General features: G+C 47.6%; 1 protein-coding gene and 1 non-coding gene across 2 annotated transcripts in view; one reads left to right on the top strand and one right to left on the bottom strand.

Annotated features, from left to right (window-relative positions):
* LOC124716786 (1,5-anhydro-D-fructose reductase-like) overlaps positions 1–19,131 on the bottom strand; it is a 55,271-nt gene that overhangs the window by 4,547 nt on the left and 31,593 nt on the right. Inside the window, exon 5 of the mRNA XM_047243334.1 lies at positions 2,362–2,521. Coding sequence (XP_047099290.1) covers positions 2,362–2,521 — 160 coding nt within the window. The remainder of the gene's footprint in view (positions 1–2,361; positions 2,522–19,131) is intronic.
* Positions 13,722–13,796, top strand: Trnas-cga. Its single transcript has one exon. It is a non-coding gene; the product is annotated as a tRNA-Ser (tRNA).

Below are 19,131 nucleotides of genomic sequence, written 5' to 3' on the forward strand. Positions count from 1 at the left end.
ATATTCTATATGAGTGACACTAAAAATTTCTATACGCGGAAACGGTTACCATATCTCGGAAAAGATGAAAATGATAGAGATGAAAATGTTAATTTCGATGTTTTCAGTCATCTTCCAACAGACTATTGCGGCAATGGATAATTTCTTCACATCCACTGATATGGCAGATTTCCTGCTACAAGATAAGTTGACGCTTGTAGGAACAGTTCGACAAAATAAAATTTTCTTCCCTAGAGAATTTTTGCCAAAAGGAGAGCGTTCGTACTCTACTGTTATACATTCCAAAAAAGTGTAAAAATGTAGTACTATTCTCCACAATGCATCATAAATTAACTGTATTTAGTGAAGATGCTTTTAAAGCTGATGTAATAAAATACTACAGGGTTATTACAAATGATTGAAGCGATTTTACAGCTCTACAATAACTTTATTATTTGAGATATTTTCACAATGCTTTGCACACACATAAAAAAACTCAAAAAGTTTTTTTAGGCATTCACAAATGTTTGGTATGTGCCCCTTTAGTGATTCGGCAGACATCAAGCCGATAATGAAGTTCCTCCCACACTCGGCGCAGCATGTCCCCATCAATGAGTTCGAAAGCATCGTTGATGCGAGCTCGCAGTTCTGGTACGTTTCTTGGTAGAGGAGGTTTAAACACTGAATCTTTCACCTAACCCCACAGAAAGAAATCGCATGGGGTTAAGTCTGGAGAGCGTGGAGGTCATGACATGAATTGCTGATCATGATCTCCACCACGACCGATCCATCGGTTTTCCAATCTCCTGTTTAAGAAATGCCGAACATCATGATGGAAGTGCGGTGGAGCACCATCCTGTTGAAAGATGAAGTCGGCGCTTTCGGTCTCCAGTTGTGGCATGAGCGAATTTTCCAGCATGTCCAGATACACGTGTCCTGCAACGTTTTTTACACAGAAGAAAAAGGGGCCGTAAACTTTAAACCGTGAGATTGCACAAAACACGTTAACTTTTGGTGAATTGCGAATTTGCTGCATGAATGCGTGAGGATTCTCTATCGCCCAGATTCGCACATTGTGTCTGTTCACTTCACCATTAAGAAAAAATGTTGCTTCATCACCACTGAAAACAAGTTTCGCACTGAACGCATCCTCTTCCATGAGCTGTTGCAACCGCGCCGAAAATTCAAAGCGTTTGACTTTGTCATCGGGTGTCAGGGCTTGTAGCAATTGTAAACGGTAAGGCTTTTGCTTTAGCCTTTTCCGTAAGATTTTCCAAACCGTCGGCTGTGGTACGTTTAGCTCCCTGCTTGCTTTATTCGTCGACTTCCGCGGGCTACGCGTGAAACTTGCCCGTACGCGTTCAACCGTTTCTTCGCTCACTGCAGGCCGACCCGTTGATTTCCCCTTACAGATGCATCCAGAAGCTTTAAACTGCGCATACCATCGCCGAATGGAGTTAGCAGTTGGTGGATCTTTGTTGAACTTCGTCCTGAAGTGTCATTGCACTGTTATGATTGACTGATGTGAGTGCATTTCAAGCACGACATACGCTTTCTCGGCTCCTGTCGCCATTTTGTCTCACTGCGCTCTCGAGCGCTCTGGCGGCAGAAACCTGAAGTGCGGCTTCAGCCGAACAAAAGTTTATGAGTTTTTCTACGTATCTGTAGTGTGTCGTGACCATATGTCAATGAATGGAACTACAGTGAATTTATGAAATCGCTTCAATCATTTGTAATAGCCCTGTATAATGAGACGTAAGGCGGGGTAGAATCATTAGATCAGATGGTGCTTACTTACTCCTGCAAAAGGAAAGTAAGATGGCACCTGGCAATATTCACGAACTCAGTTGATGTGTGTGGAGTTTCAGCAAATGTGCTATTTTTTAAATAAAAACCAGACATATCACGTCAAAAATATCAAAAACAGGGATCAGACACTTCTTGCCGAATTCGCTAAAGATTTGGCTCCACCCCATATCAAAAGAAGACCGAAATTAGTACTTCAGGAACCTGTTATTCATTGCATGGAAAGTGCAATAGTGAAAGAAAAAGCTCCAGCGATGAAGAAGCGTTGTTATATGTGTGACTCTAAAGACGAAAGGATGCAGAAAATTGTTTGTAGCCATTGCAAGAGAAACGTCTTTGGTGAGCATTGAACCTAAATAGTGAAGTGCAACAACTCCTTTGTTTTAAAACAAGACACAGAAACAGAAATTTTACAGCACTTAAGTCTATCAATGTAATATAAAAAATTAACAGATGAAAGATAACATTACGAAAAAAACACGAGATTCATCTCAAGTGCCTACAGTGATAAAACAGCTTGGGTATTCCAGGCCTAGGGGGTGTAATCTGGACAATATGTTAGTAGTGCACACTCACCTTGAAGTTCTCTTTAACGCGAGCGGGGTTGGAGCTCTTGGGAATGACGACGACCTCCAGCTGCATGAGGAAGCGCAACAGCACGTGGGCGGTGGTCTTGCCGTGTTTCTGCGCGATGCGCTTCACGACTTCATCTCCCAGCAGGTCGTATCTCGGCACACTGGAATTGCAAGCGTGCACTGATAAGCAAAACGTTGTGACCGCTGTCCACCGGGACAACGATTGCCGACTGGTGAAGATGCAGTCACGTAACGTGTCAAACAATACATGTAAGCAGAGGATAGGCGAGTGGGTAATCATTCTAGCGATGGTAAGCGACACAAATGGGGAAATCTGTTGACAGAAGAGACTTTGACGCAAGGTGGATTGTTGTGAATTGGCTTTGGGGACGAGCATCTCGGAAACGTGGAAGTGGTCGTCATTTCGTGTGCTGCTCTTGTGAGCATGAGTCGCATCCCGGTACTCGACCAGGTTGCCAATACAGTGTCGGTATGACCTGCGTGGCGCAATCAGGATGTTAACGACACTGTGAGTGACCTTTACAACGAAGATGAGAGGGAATAGAACGTTCTGGGCTACGTAAGGTGGTGTAGGCAGCGTAGGAACAACTGACAAGTTCTTGTACCAAGGGGGGTAAGACGGGATTTAGACTGCGCTGGTCTGCCGAAGTAGTAAGGTACAACATCTCCCTTAAACCAGTTTATTTGACTGTTAACATAAAAGTTACGACCCTTTACCCTTTCTTCTGCAAACAGTTTCCTACAAATCCCTACGGGCTGAGCCAGAAACGTCTTCACAGTGTGATTCTCGTATTTTATCACTACTGACACAGACAAGTGTCTTTGCTACAACTCGTTCCGCTCACTCCTGAATCACTGGCCCCTTGGCCTAACTATTCAATCACTGCCGCCGTGACATAATTCGTACTAACTAGAAGACAGGCACTAAACAGTGACTTGTTCCTACTAGCAAATGAAACTGTATACGACAACTACTTGAGGGAGAGAGATATCCAATACCAATGAGATATTCAATATTATTCGGAAGAAAAGAATGAGATTTTCACGCTGCAACGGAGTATGCGCTGATATGACACTTCCTGGCAGATTAAAACTATGTGCCGGACCGAGATTCGAACTCGGGACCTCTGCCTTTCGCGGGCAAGTGCTCTACCATCTTTTTTTGTATTTTTTTGCCTCGAACCGCTTTTTTTTGTTTTTTATTTTTTTCTGGAACCGCTTTTTTATCATGGGCCTAGAAACTCTTTTTTTAATTTTTTTATTTATTAAAAAAACCCTAAGTGCCACCGCCACTGTTCATCCAATAACAAAAAAAAAATCTGGTCCACTTCAGGCGTTGGCTCCTGACTAAACCTGCTCCAGAGAGCTACCTATATACCAGGGGAAATATGGGAAATCAAGGTTAGGGCTATCCTTACAAACAAACAAAAATCTTCCTTATTCTTAATTTTATTTTTATTCTTTTTATTTTTATTTTATTTTTTCTTTTCCTTTCTTTTTCTTTTTGTTTTTCTTTTTGTTCTGTAGTTGATCAGAGGCCTTCTGCGCCCCGCTGGTAATATGTTGAGTCACGTCTTCTCGAAATTGTTGTGTTCCGTTAAATTGTTCAGAAATGTTCATTGGTTCCAAACAGGAAAACTTCTCTCTTGGCTTAACACATTCCAGCCGCGAGGCGGGTCGTGGAAAGCACTACCAAGGAAGTTTGAGAAAAATTGTCTGTATTTTGGGTGACGGACAACGACATAATAACGGTCATTGGGGTATGTCCAAAAATCGAGTACAGAGTTGACAGTTTGTCCAAATAGGTAGTGAATGGCATGTCCGCGAATCCAATTCACAGCATTGGTGTTTGTCCGAGGAAAATAGTCACGTTCCGGAAATAAGATTGAAAGGGGAGTAATCTGATTCGGAATGTGCCGCGTTAGAAAAGCCACAATACGACGAACTAAGTGCCAAACCTCCGCCGCCGGTCCGCAAACAAACCGATGTTCATCATTGTCTGGCACTCCACACGTGGAACATAGAGGTGATTGGGCGAGGTGGATACGATGAAGGCGAAATTGGTTGATTTGCTTACCATTGACAGTTAGGTACCAGACAGGTTGAACATTCGTGTCGAGGTAACAGGCGAACACGGCGCGCCATACATGACGCCAGTCAACCTGGGGGAACTTTTGTTCAATCGGGTTAGGTGGACGACCTCATTGGAGGACATTGTAGACTGCCTTTGTCTTGAGTAAAAGTTGTCTTGGTAAGGTGAGGCGTAGATAACTGAGTTCAAGAAAGAAGTATCGTATATAATGGAACTGGGCTGGAACATCCGAGATCATCACTGGGGCTGACAGTGAGACCGGCGAATATGCCGACAGGAGGGGACCAGTGAGGCTCGTTGGGCAACGTGTCCATACCGTCATCTGGGAGCTGACAGATAGGGCGCGAGCTCTATCCGGCACGTGAAACAGACCTATCCCACCTCGTTCACGGGGAAGAGTAAGGGTTGCATAGTTAATTTTGAACAACAGCCCAGGGCTGACGAAAGATGCCATCGCTGCCAACATGCGACTTGCCGCAGTAATCGGGAAAGGTACAACTTTTGCTACATGGGGAACTCGGGATGCGATATATACACTCCTGGAAATGGAAAAAAGAACACATTGACACCGGTGTGTCAGACCCACCATACTTGCTCCGGACACTGCGAGAGGGCTGTACAAGCAATGATCACACGCACGGCACAGCGGACACACCAGGAACCGCGGTGTTGGCCGTCGAATGGCGCTAGCTGCGCAGCATTTGTGCACCGCCGCCGTCAGTGTCAGCCAGTTTGCCGTGGCATACGGAGCTCCATCGCAGTCTTTAACACTGGTAGCATGCTGCGACAGCGTGGACGTGAACCGTATGTGCAGTTGACGGACTTTGAGCGAGGGCGTATAGTGGGCATGCGGGAGGCCGGGTGGACGTACCGCCGAATTGCTCAACACGTGGGGCGTGAGGTCTCCACAGTACATCGATGTTGTCGCCAGTGGTCGGCGGAAGGTGCACGTGCCCGTCGACCTGGGACCGGACCGCAGCGACGCACGGATGCACGCCAAGACCGTAGGATCCTACGCAGTGCCGTAGGGGACCGCACCGCCACTTCCCAGCAAATTAGGGACACTGTTGCTCCTGGGGTATCGGCGAGGACCATTCGCAACCGTCTCCATGAAGCTGGGCTACGGTCCCGCACACCGTTAGGCCGTCTTCCGCTCACGCCCCAACATCGTGCAGCCCGCCTCCAGTGGTGTCGCGACAGGCGTGAATGGAGGGACGAATGGAGACGTGTCGTCTTCAGCGATGAGAGTCGCTTCTGCCTTGGTGCCAATGATGGTCGTATGCGTGTTTGGCGCCGTGCAGGTGAGTGCCACAATCAGGACTGCATACGACCGAGGCACACAGGGCAAACACACGGCATCATGGTGTGGGGAGCGATCTCCTACACTGGCCGTACACCACTGGTGATCGTCGAGGGGACACTGAATAGTGCACGGTACATCCAAACCGTCATCGAAACCATCGTTCTACCATTCCTAGACCGGCAAGGGAACTTGCTGTTCCAACAGGACAATGCACGTCCGCATGTATCCCGTGCCACCCATCGTGCTCTAGAAGGTGTAAGTCAACTACCCTGGCCAGCAAGATCTCCGGATCTGTCCCCCATTGAGCATGTTTGGAACTGGATGAAGCGTCGTCTCACGCGGTCTGCACGTCCAGCACGAACGCTGGTCCAACTGAGGCGCCAGGTGGAAATGGCATGGCAAGCCGTTCCACAGGACTACATCCAGCATCTCTACGATCGTCTCCATGGAAAAATAGCAGCCTGCATTGCTGCGAAAGGCGGATATACACTGTACTAGTGCCGACATTGTGCATGCTCTGTTGCCTGTGTCTATGTGCCTGTGGTTCTGTCAGTGTAATCATGTGATGTCTCTGACCCCAGGAATGTGTCAATAAAGTTTCCCCTTCCTGGGACAATGAATTCACGGTGTTCTTATTTCAATTTCCAGGAGTGTATATTTACATATCGAGTTCGTTGGAGAATATCTAGAGATCGAAGGCGATGGTCCTTAAGACCTGCTCTGATCATTAAAAGGAGGCGTCGGCAGTTGATGGTGGCTGAACGCCGGAGATCAGATGAAAAATCTATTCCCAAACAGCGAATGGTATCAACGGTGGTGAGAGGTGTAACGCTCTCCACGGGAAGTCCCGTGCCAATGAACATAACTTGTGACTTACTTACGTTTAAAGAGCTACCAGATGCCTCACCGTAAGTCGCTACCCACGTCAAAACAGCTCGAACCTCGTCGGCATTACGTAAACAAATGACTACATCGTCAGCATAGGCCGTGCAACAGAATCGGTAGCGATCTATGGACAACCATACCAAACGTTGTCTTAATCCACATAGCAAGGATTCCAAGGAAAAGGCGTACAAAACCGCTGATAGAGGGCAACCTTGACGTACGGATCGACCTATTTTTATCGGAGTAGTGAGTCTGCCATTGTACATAATCCTGGATGAGGCACCCCTCAGAAGGCGCATCACTACCGTGATAACGGCGACTGGGAAACCCATATGGTGGAGAACGGCCGTAAGGAAAGAATGGTCAACCCTATCAAAAGCTTGACTAAAGTCCAAAGACGCAAGTGCCCCAGAGAGGTGTTGTGCCTGGGTAACGGCGATCATATCCCTGTAGCGGCATAAAGCCGTGCGGATATTATTATCCCCTCCCAAAGGTGCTTGGTCTGGCGACACAACATATCGGGCAACGTTTTTAAGTCGCGCCGCCAAAAGGCGAGTGAAGATTTTCATATCACTGTAAGGAGCGTGATGGGCCGATAGTCACTGATATTGTTGCCACTATGCGGTTTATGTACAGGAATAATAATTCCTTCCATGAAAGCGTCCGGCACAGGTACGTCTGGAGACCTCAGTTCCCGACAGATGGAGGTGAAGGTGGACTCTAACAAATCACGGAAGGTGCGATAAAATTCGAGGGGAAGACCGTCGGGTCCTGGGGAGCGATTGTTGGTTCCTGCCCGGATCGCATCGTGGACTTCATCATCAGTCACCTCTGACATCAAGCCAATCGCCGCATCTCCTGGGATACCACTGGAGCTGCGAGACTTCCTCGATCAACTCTGGGGAATGTGGAACTGCGGCGTAGAGCTGCTGGTAGTGGGTATGAAGCACATTCCCTATTGCAGATTGGGTTACGTAGCGACGCCCTTCTTGGTCTGTTAGGACGTGAATCAAGTTTCGGCGTCGATTGTGGCGTTCTTGGATGATATGGTACATCGACGGATGTTCATGAGGCATGCGATCAGCAGTACGAGATCGTACTATCGCTCCTTCCAAATGCCTCCGCATGAGATTAGAGATTTGTGCCTTAGCATGGTTCATCCTTGTATGGCACTCAGGGGAGGCTGGCATCGTGGAGCATTCTCGTAGGATCCTGTAGTAAAAGTCCATAGTGCTCTTCCTCCAGGCTACAACATCTTTGCCATACCGGATCAAAGTTTTTCGAAGAGCAGGTTTTGCGCACTGGATCCACCACGATATGGTAGACGGATATCTGGGACGGCGTCTATTACATGTGATCCAAGTGTCTTCTATTAGAAGTCGACAGTCAGGTGAATTAAGAAGTGCCGTGTTCAGTTTCCATAAACCACGTCCGTGCCATACTGCCTGTCTTGTGAGAACAACATCACAGAAGTAAGCCTCATGATCTGAGAAAGCAACAGGCCAGATTTCAGCCTGTCGAGTGTGTTGAATTAGGGATCGCGAGATGTAGATGCGATCCAGTCGGCTAGAGGAGTGCGCAGTGTAGTACGTAAAGCCCATAAGATCATCGTGAACATGTCTCCACGTGTCGACAAATTGTAGCCGCGTGACGACTGTTTCCAGAGCTCGCGGCAATTGATCCTGAGGTCGCTGGGTGCAATTGAAGTCTCCACCCATGACCCAGTCATCGTGTGGTCCCATAAAAAGGGGTGTAACTTCATTCGCGAAGAAGGCATTGCGTTCACGGCGGTAGCTGGAGCCCGACGGCGCATAAATGTTGACAATGCGTACACCAAAGAGAGTAAGGGCCGTAGCTCTGCCGTTGGGGAGGTATAGGACATCTTCGGCAGGAAGACCTTCTCGTAAGATGATGGCAACACCAAAACCGGTGTCCGAAGCGGGAGAAAGATGCGCCGTGAAGCCATGTGGTGAAAAATCGGCGACATGCACTTCCTGAAAAAGCGCATTATCTATGTCCGCATCATAAATCACATCGCGGAGCAGCGCTAGTTTGTGGGGCGCACGAATGGTCGCGAGGTTAATCGTTGCGACACGATAATGCTGGTGTTGTAGTCCCACAGGCACAGGTGGCGCTCCTCCTTCAGGAGCGAGAGGTCGTCGATCTTGCCGGTCCGCTGAAGAGGCTGCTATTGTGGAGAGTTTGCGGGCGCGGGCGCAACCGATGGGGGCGCCCCATCATCAGCAGCGTCCACCCCAGTCCCTTCGATCTCCAGGTCGTCCGCCCAGGAGACTGATACTGCGGTAGGGCATCGGCTGTGCACATCATCCACGTGGAGAGGAGACGTAGTTTTCGGCTCAGCGGATAGGCTCTCTCCAACGTCAACCTGTGGGGGCGACGGCGCCAGTAAGGAGGGGTGTTCGTTGCCCGTGGTCGCCTGTGGCGGGTCGTTCGCATCAGACTCTTTGGTCATCAAAGAGCGGTTTGTCGTCCTTCTTCGGGTCTGCATCCCTTGTATCCATCCGTAGAATGGATTCATCAGGGGGTGTGCGGCTACGTTTCTTTCTCTTTCGTGTCGACCCTTGTTTTCGAACATGTCGTTCAGAGTCTGATTGCGGGTGGATTTCGTCTGACTCCGGACCAGTCTGAAGGAAAGCAGAAGTAGGTACAACTCCCGGATCAACGTCCATCTCAGTAGCATTTTCAGTCACAGTGCTGCGATGATTCGGCAGGTCAGGATCTGGCGTCTGTGACACCTCAGAAGGAATTTCAGTAGCGGTTGCATCTACCTGATGACGACGTCAACGGAGCCGGGAAGACCCTGTGTAGAGGTGCTACCTTCCTTGGCAACCTTGGCATATGTCAAAGGGATCTGAGTGATCACCGCTGGGGACGTCTGGATCAGGCGGCGTCGCATGCAGGCGGATCTGGCGTGGCCTTCTTGTCCACAACCCGCACATGTTCGGGGTTGGCCGTCGTACATGACAATGGCTTGCACCCCGCCAATTGTCAGCTATGATGGTATATGTTTTTTCAGTTCAATTTTGACCTGACGCACACCATTAAGGACATGGTAGGTCGTCAAGGTTTGCCATTTTTCCTCTACGTAACCGATGACGTTACCGTATGGTTGTAACGCAGAGACAACTTCGTCCTTCGGCACTTCAAAAAGTAGTTCAAACACCCTAATCGTACGTTGACCGTACTCTGCGAGTGTTACAGCTCCGACGTGACCATCAGAGTATTTGAACTTAAGTCCATTGGCATTGCGGGGAATAACATCTTCACACACCTCGGTGTTTGTCATTACTCGTGATGGAAAAATGGATTCCGATAACGTGGTTAGGATCTAAACGAACTTCTTCAAGTATGAACGTTTCAACTTCATGTGCACGAGGTCGCGCACGTTCAGCTGGGAAGGAAACTTTAAGGGTCGCACGGCGGTAAGCGCTCGACATGTTGTTCACAGTGGACGTACACAAGCCTTAAAGCTACGACGCGGAAGTAAACAAACACCTGCAGCGGAGCACTGGCCGGCGCGCGGGGCCGTCCGCACGCTGCCACGGCTGAGAGCCGACTACCATCTGAGCTACCCAGGCTCGACTCACGCCCCGTCCTCACACTTCTGCCAGTACCTCGTCTCCTACCTTCCAAACTTTACAGAAGCTCTCCTGCGAACCTTGCAGAACTAGCACTCCTGAAAGAAAGGATATTGCGGAGACATGGCTTAGCCACAGCCTGGGGGATGTTTCCAGAATGAGATATTCACTCTGCAGAGGAGTGTGCGCTGGTATGAAACTTCCTGGCAGATTAAAACTGTGTGCCGGACCGAGACTCGAACTCGGGGATGTTTCGCAGGAGAGCTTCTGTAATGTTTGGAAGGTAGGAGACGAAGTACTTTACTTTACTTTTCCGTGTCCAGATCAAATTTTATTTTTCCAATAGTTAGCCACCAGTGCGGCTTTGTCGTTGGCTTGTAGCAGGTCACTAAAACTGCAGAGTTCCGGCAGTAGTCGGCACATGAGCAGATGTGCCTCGTCTTGTACCTCTTCGCATCCGCAAAGAACGTCATCATCGTTAGTCAGCAGTCCCCACTTGCACAGATTAGTTTTGCATCTGGGCACACCAGCCCTCAGCCTATTTAGTGTTCTCCACACTGTATAAGGAAGTTTGTTTCCAGGTGCCATTTACTCTTTTGGTATTATCTGCAGTGCGGTTTGTTCATTCACCCATTTACGGACTATTATCTTCCTGTGAACCGTCAAGGATCTTGGTTCTTGCAATAAAGCTATTTCTAGACTTAAGCCTCCGAGCCTGAGTGACTTGCCCATTCAGTGGGTGTCGAGAATCTGTTTCTTTCTTTGTTCTCTCAGCGTCTGCTGCCACCTGCCTTCTGGTCTTGGATCGGGCAATTCCAGCAAGTAGGTACAAATTACCCGTTGGTGTGGGTCTGAGACAGCCTGTAACAATTCGCATTGTCTCATTTACACTTACATCAACCTGTTTAGCATGTGCAGATGCTTCCCATACTGGCGCTGCATAGTCTGCTGCAGAAACATACAGGGCAAGTGCTGATGTTCCCAGTGCTGATGGCTGAGCTCCCCATTCATAGTTTGTCGGCCTGCAGATGATGTTATTCCTGGAGCAGACTTTAGCCTTGGTGTTTTGGCAATGCTGCTTGAAGGAAGGCGTTCTGTTGAGTACAACCCCAAGGTATTTAGGTGTTGGACAGTTCTTTAGCTTCTTACCTTGCCATGAAACGTCGAGCTCAACTCCAGCATCTCTACTGCGCAGGTGGAAAGCACATACTTGGGTTTTGTCAGGGTTTGGCTTGAGGTGATTTGCGTCATAGTATTGAGCCAGTTCTACAAGAGCTCTAGAGAGATTTCCAGATGTTTGCATCAAAATTGGACCCCTGGACCACCACAGCTGTGTCATCAGCATGTACGAACAGTCTTGCATCTTGAGGTATAGGTTGGTCATTAGTGTACACAATATAAAGGATGGGAGAAAGTACATTTCCTTGTGGTAAGCCATTCTTCTGCAGTCGCCATTTACTGTTCTTACCATTTAGGGAGACATAAAATCTTCGATTCTGCAGAAGACTACCAATAACCATAGTCAACCGACAGTCCCCTGCGAGGTGATATAATTTGCGCAATAGCTTTCTGTGATTTACCGTGTAGTATGCAGCAGTAAGATCTATGAAAGCTGCTCCAGTTATTAATTTTTTTTCAAACCCGTCTTCTATATGTTGCGTCAGATTAAGTATTTGCCCACAACAAGATCTTCCTGGTCTGAAACCGGCTTGTTCCTTTATGAGTTTTCCATCTATAGTTTCTGCCACCCGGTTGAGAATCATCCGCTCCAGTATCTTATAGAGATGGCATAGTAGTGACACTGGTCTCTAACTTTCGGGGTCCTTTATCTCCTTGCCAGGTTTTAGTAAAGCCACCACTCTCGCCTGCTGCCATAGTTTTGGAATATTCAGCTCTTTAATACAGGTGTTCATCATTTGTAGTAACCAGTTTCGAGCTTTGGGCCCAAACTGTTTTATCTGCTCCGATCTAAGGTCATCAGTTACAGCGGCCTTATTCAGTTTCATACTCTGAATGGCGTCTTCCAGTTCGGTTGCTGTGAATGAAGCATTGAGGAGTCCATAATCTTTTTGTTCTTGGGGTATAATTCTTTCTCTTCCTCTTTTCCCTTTGGTTTTCCCATTCTTCAGAAGTTGGCTAGCAATCTGATTTGCTGTTACCCCGTTGTTCTTCTGCTGGTGGTCAGTTGGGTCCCCACTTAAGTTTTTCAGTAATTTCCATGCACGTCTGCTGTTTTGTTTAATGTCAAGATTCTCGACTAGTTTGCACTACCGTGATCTCTTATCCTCAGCAATAGCCTGCATTAGTTCCTCCCCAGCCTCCATCGTATCTTCGCTGAAGGGGTCCTGAGTGAACAGGTTTTGGTACCTGTCAAGTAAGACCTTGCTGCTGCCGGTCAGACCCTGGATGTACTGGGTACGGCAACCCCTTGGGATGTTTTTCCTTGAGATCCCTTTCACAAGATCGATAAATCTACCACACTCATCTGGTCGAGGAGGGATTTTCTCTCTTCGTCCAATTGCTCTTTAAATTTCTGCCAGTCTGCCTTTTTGAAATTTAACCATCTTCGGAAAGGCACCTCCTCTGGTTTAACCATGGCATTCACAACACAAACGACAGGTCTGTGTTGTGTACTTGGGATAGGTTCTTCAACAAGCTTCATGCACTGTGCTGCCAACTTCCTACTCACAAAGATGTTGTCAGGATTATATCCCCTTCTCCATCTTCTGCTGTTGAACGATGCTGGCTGTTTTGGGTCATGAATGAGTTGTAGGTCGTTAGTGTCAGCCCAGGATTCAAGCTGTACACCATTCTCATCAGTCTCATTATACCCCCATGCTTCACCATGGCAGTTGAAATCACCCATGACAAAATTAATATGGTCATTTGTAAAATTGTTTGGCTCATAGAAAACAAAGTACACATCTGGTGGTTTGTACACAGACGTCACAGAGAACTTCTGGGCGCGAATGGTAAGTACTTCAATGTTATTTACTTCTGTCATTGCGGCTGATGTTACGTTGAGCCCGGGTCTGATGAAAATGGCACTCCCATACTTGTCGTGAGGTCTTTCAATGGCCAAATCCATTCCTGCTATTTTAGGTCTGTGGCTGGTGGCTCCCCGGTGTGTTTCCTGCACCAACAATACATCACACTTATGCTTATAGCACATGTCTGCTAATAAAACACTCTTATGACTAGAGAATCCCTCAATATTTATCGAGATGGTCACAAGGGGTGGTCTTGATAAAGGCCGTTGCATCTTGATGTTAATTTGGTTTTGGACTTTAACTTGATCTGGCGTTAGAAGGTTTAGCCGGTGAAATCTTTCATCGTTTCCAGGGTACGCCCGATTGTGCCTGTCTTCAGACTTTAGGCTCACAATCTTCTAGGAGGCTCCTTCTTTGTACCCCGACGAGGTACTGGCAGAAGTAAAACTGTGAGGACGGGGCGTGAGTCGTGCTTGGGTAGCTCAGTTGGTAGAGCAATTGCCCGCGAAAGGCAAAGGTCCCGAGTTCGAGTCTCGGTCCGGCGCATAGTTTTAATCTGCCAGGAAGTTTCAAGATAAAGTTGCTACATATCTAACACCTGCAGTGGCGTCCACCCGAGTGCCACCATCTTCTCGTGGTTGAAGTCTTTATCGTCCCATCAGCAGTGGCTGCTACCATCTAGAAGCTGCTCAGTGTTCCATCCACTTGTGCTCTCTTCAACTTCTGCGCCGAATCTCATTTTCGCTGCTCCTGTATGACCTTTATATACGCGCTTTGAAGGCCTGCCCTGCTCTCGGACGCAGTACCTTGCATCTGCTGTCCTCCAGTTTTCTTTTCTGTCTTCCAGAATATTTCATCGTTCTGTGCCTACATTGGTTTCCTCTCTCGCGTAAAGATCCAGGGTGGAATGTTCCTACTCGCCGTACAAGATACGGGCGTTTCACTGCTCGTAGTCTCCCTGGTATTAACCCGTTCGTGCTATTTACCACTGGCCCAGTTTCCCTTGCTGTGCGCCCTATCGGCTGCGAAGCCTGCCAGAAAATTACCGAATGAACATTTTGAGTCTATTTTATTATATCTTTGTGATACACTCATACTCATAAATTAAGAATAATGATGATACATGGTGAAACAACCGTCTGGTGAGCGGTTTGCGGATTTAAATCACCTCGAGGTATGACCGTGCGGTGCCTTTGACCTGCGGTCGTCGCACGGCGCTGGCAGCAGTCCACATACACATCGGTGTGTTGGTGCATGTCAGAGTGCAATGCAGCGAGTAAGTGTGCAGACGTTTTCATACGTGCTAATGGTGACTGTGTGTTGAAAATGGCTCAAAGAACACATATTAATGTATTTATAAGGGGTAGAATACTAGGGCGATTGGAGGCTGGTCAAACACACCATTTCGTAGCAGGGGCCCTCTGTGTGCCACAAAGTGTGATCCCAAGATTATGGCAACGATTCCAGCAGACAGGAAACGTGTCCAGGCGCTACAGTACGGGACATCCACAGTGTTCAACACCATCAGTGCCCTCAGACGACCACAGAGTACTGCAGGTAGCCTTGCTCGGGACCTTACTGCAGCGATTGGAACAGTTGTCTACAGACGACTGAACACACATGGTTTATTCGCCCGGAGACGTGCAAGATGTATTCCACTGACCCCTGGTCACAGGAAAGCCCGTAAAGCCTGGCGTCAAGAACACAGTACATGATCATTGGAACAATGGTCCCTGGTTATGTTCACAGACGAGTCCAGGTATAATCTGAACAGTGACTGTCGCCGGGTTTTCATCTGGCGTGAACCAGTAACCAGATACCAAGCCCTTAATGTCCTTGAAAGGGACGTGTATGCAGGTCGTGGTTTGATGGTGTGGGGTGGGATTATGATTGGTGCACGTACACCCCTGCATGTCTTTGACAGAGGAACTGTATCAGGTCAGGCGTATCGGGACGTCATTTTGCACCAGAATGTCGCCTTTTCAGCGGTGCAGTGGGTCCCACCTTCCTCCTGATGGAAGATAACGCACGGCCCCATCGAGCTGCCATCGTGGCGGAGTACGTTGAAACAGAAGATATCAGGCGAATGGAGTGGCCTGCCTGTTCTCCAGACCTAAACCCCATCGAGCACGTCTGGGATGCTCTCGGTAGACGTATCGCTGCATGGCTTCATACCCCTAGGACACTTCAGGAGCTCCGACAGGCACTGGTGCAAGAATGGGATGCTGTACCCCAGCAGCTGTTCGATCACCTTATACAGAATATGCCAATCCGTTGTTCTTCCTGTGTACGTGTGCATGGTGATCGTATCTGTGTCGTGTGTGTTCCCTATGTGGCTATGCTATTAGCACCACTTTAGTGTAGTTCCACGTTGTGTGGCACCACATTCTGCAATTATCCTTAATTTATGAGCATGAGTGTAGTTAAATTGTCTGGGGCCCTAACGTATCCACATAAAAAGGTTCAGTGATGGTGACACTGTGAATAGGTGACAAGCTGTGGGACGTCCACGCCTCATCATAGAACTTGTAGGACTTTGCCCGCCCTGTAAAGTAGGTAAGGGAGCCAGCAACCGAGCGAGGTGGCGCAGTGGCTAGCACACTCGACTCGCATTCGGGAGGACGACGGTTCAATCCCGTGTCCGGCCTTCCTGATTTAGGTTTTCCGTGATTTCCCTAAATCGCTCCAGCCAAATGCCGGGATGGTTCCTTTGAAAGGGCACGGCCGACTTCCTTCCCCGTCCTTCCCTAATCCGATGAGACCGATGACCTCGCAGTTTGATCTCTTTCCCCAGACAACCCAACCCAACTCTGAAGGAACCTGTCCTGTCCCACTCGGAAAAGACGCATGGGAATATTGATTGTCGGTAAGCCTCTGTATTGGCTCTAATTTCTCGAATTTTTTCGTAGCAGTCATTTTGCGCGACATTAGTGCGCGAAAGTAATATGTTGTCAGACTCTTCCTGGATAGCGTTCTTTCGAAATTTCAATAGTTAACTTCTCCCTGATACACAAAGCCTCTTTTGCAACGTCTGCCAACGGAGTTTGCTGAGTATCTTGCTAACGCTGTCGGCGAAACTAAACGGCCCCGTGACGAAATTCACCGCTTTTCATTGGATTTTCCCTATCTCCTCTTGCTCCACTTTTAAACGTGTCGTACCGTTTTAAGGGGAACTACTACAGCATTGAAATCAAAATGAGATTAAGGGGAGCAACAAGAAAAACGTGCACTGACTATGAAAGTAAAATTTTGTCAACCGATCTGACTAAAAATTCTAAGAGGCCTTAGTCCTTCGTAGAATCAACATGTAAACTGAAGATGGAGGGGGGGGGGGGGGAGAAAGGAAAGAGAAGGGAAGGTATTACTGATGCCAGTCGCATTGCGAGATTAAACGGAATCAGTGGCCACCAGTGAAAATCTCTGCCTGACCGGGATTCGAACACAGGATCTCCTGCTTTCTAGGTGACCTAGATTGAAGAACAACTCAGAAACCGGCGAAAAAAACTCCTTGTAAGCCACTTCTTTAGCAGATGAATTACGTTTCCTTAAGATTCTTCATCTACTTTTCCTACTATTTGTTTTATGTGGTCATTCCACTTACAGTCGCTCCGGATAGATACTCCTACATATTATACGCTGACTACTGTTTCCAGCAGTTATTAATCAATAATGTACTTCTATAGTAGTGGACTTCTTTTTCTATGTATGAGCAATATCTTTCATTTGCTTACGTTCAGGGTCAGTTCCTAGAGCCTGCACCATTCGTCAGTCATTTATAGCCCTTCTGAAAATCGTTACTGGCTTCTAGCGTTGTTACTTCCTTATGGACAACCGCATCATTTTCGAACAGCCTTAAAGAGCTTGTGCGAAATCTACTAGATCATTTGCGTACGTTGTAAACAGCAATGGTCGAGTTATACTTTACTGGTGTAGCCCCAAAACTACCTTTACATCTGCCGATCTTGTTCCGTTAAGAGCGACCTGCTGTACTCATTCTGCAAGAAAGTCTTGAATCAAGTTGCAAATCTGGTCCGACACGGTTATTACTGCTCTACAGTAACTGGCAGTGCGGGACGGTGTCATATGCCTTTCTGAAGTCGAGGAACACAGCATCAACCTGAACGCCGAAGTCCACAGTGTTGTGAATCTCATGCAGGAATAGACCAAAGTGAGTTTCGCAAGATTTCTCTTTGTAGGATCCATGTTGATTTGTATAGACGAGATTATCGTTCTCCAAAAACATCATAATTAATGAGCATAAAACAGGTTCCATAATTCCGCAACCATATAGGCCTGTAATTATGGCTTCGTACGAGCCTTCTTGGAAACGAGAATGGCCTGCGGTTTTTTCAGGCCCTTCGTACCCTTCATTGCTCAAGCGATCTACAATGAACTGCCTCTAGAAGGGGGGCAACTTCTTTCGCATAATCTCTGTATAAACTTAACGATATCTCATCCGGTCCTGACGCTTTTCTACTGCAGTGAGATGGTAGTTGCTTTTCTGTTCCGAGACCAGTTACACTATGTGATCAAAAGTATCCGGACACCCCCAAAAATATACGTTTTTCGTATTAGGTGCATTGTGCTGCTACCTGCTGCCAGGTACTTCTTATCTGCGATCTCAGTAGTCATTAAACATCGTGAGAGAGAAGAATGGGGCGCTCTGCGCACCTCACGGACTTCGAACGCGGTCAGGTGAATGGGTGTCACTTGTGTAATACGTTTCTACGCGACATTTCCACACTCCTAAACATCCCTAGGTCCACTATTTCTAAGGTGATAGTGAAGTGGAAACGTGAAGGGACACGTACAGCACAAAAGCGTACAGGCCGACCTCATCTGTTGACTGACAGAGGCCGCCGACAGTTGAAGAAGATCGTAATGTGTAATGGCCAAATATCTATCCAGACAGTCACACAGGAATTCCAAACTGCGTCAGGATCCACTGCTAGTACTATGACAGTTAAGCGGGAGGTAATAAAACTTGACTTCATGGTCGAGTGGCTGCTCATAAGCCACACGTCACGCCGGCAAATGCCACATGACGCCTCGCTTTGTGTAAGGAGCGTAAACAGTGCATGATTGTACAGTGGAAAAACGTTGTGTGGAGTGACGAATCACGGTACACAATGTGGCGATCCGATGGCATGTGGGTACGGCGAATGCCCGGTGAACGTCATCTGCTAGCGCGTGTGGTGCCAACAGTAAAACTCGGAGGCGGTGGTGTTATGTGTGGTTGTGTTTTTAATCGAGGGCGCTTGCACCCCTTGTTTTCTTGCGTGGAACTATCACAGCACAGGCCTACACTGACGTTTTAAGCAGCTTCCTGCTTCCTAATATGGAAGAGAAATTCGGGGATGGCGATTGCATATTTCAACACGATCGAGCACCTGTTCATAATGTACATCGCTATAATGGACTCTCCTGCACAGAGTCCTGACCTGAATCCTATAGGACACGTCTGGGATGTTTTGGAACGCCGACTTCGTGCCAGGCCTCACCGACCGACATCGATACCTAAGTCTCCTTGCCAGCTCAGGTGATATGACATCACAAACATTTAGATACGTATAAAACAAGCTTTTGGACGTTCCGGTTCTTAGAGAATTAGGGATAAGGGAGTTAATGGTTTCTACCGCATTCTGAGTTCGAATATAGCTTATTTGTTTGGAACTGTTTTATCCACATTGCATTGTTCCTTTAACAAAGAAGTTCGCCAAACAGCGGTGCAAATTGAGTATTTCTTTTATTTTATTTTCGCTACTAAATTCGCGAATTCATTATGCCATATTCAGGGCCCATATGCGCCTCTCCAAAATAATCGGTGTTGGCATATTGCATGCCGTGAATTCTCAAGTGCTTCCTTTGAAAATTTGACTAC

This window comes from Schistocerca piceifrons, chromosome 9 (assembly GCF_021461385.2).
Source record: "Schistocerca piceifrons isolate TAMUIC-IGC-003096 chromosome 9, iqSchPice1.1, whole genome shotgun sequence".
Classification (NCBI taxonomy): domain Eukaryota; kingdom Metazoa; phylum Arthropoda; class Insecta; order Orthoptera; family Acrididae; genus Schistocerca; species Schistocerca piceifrons.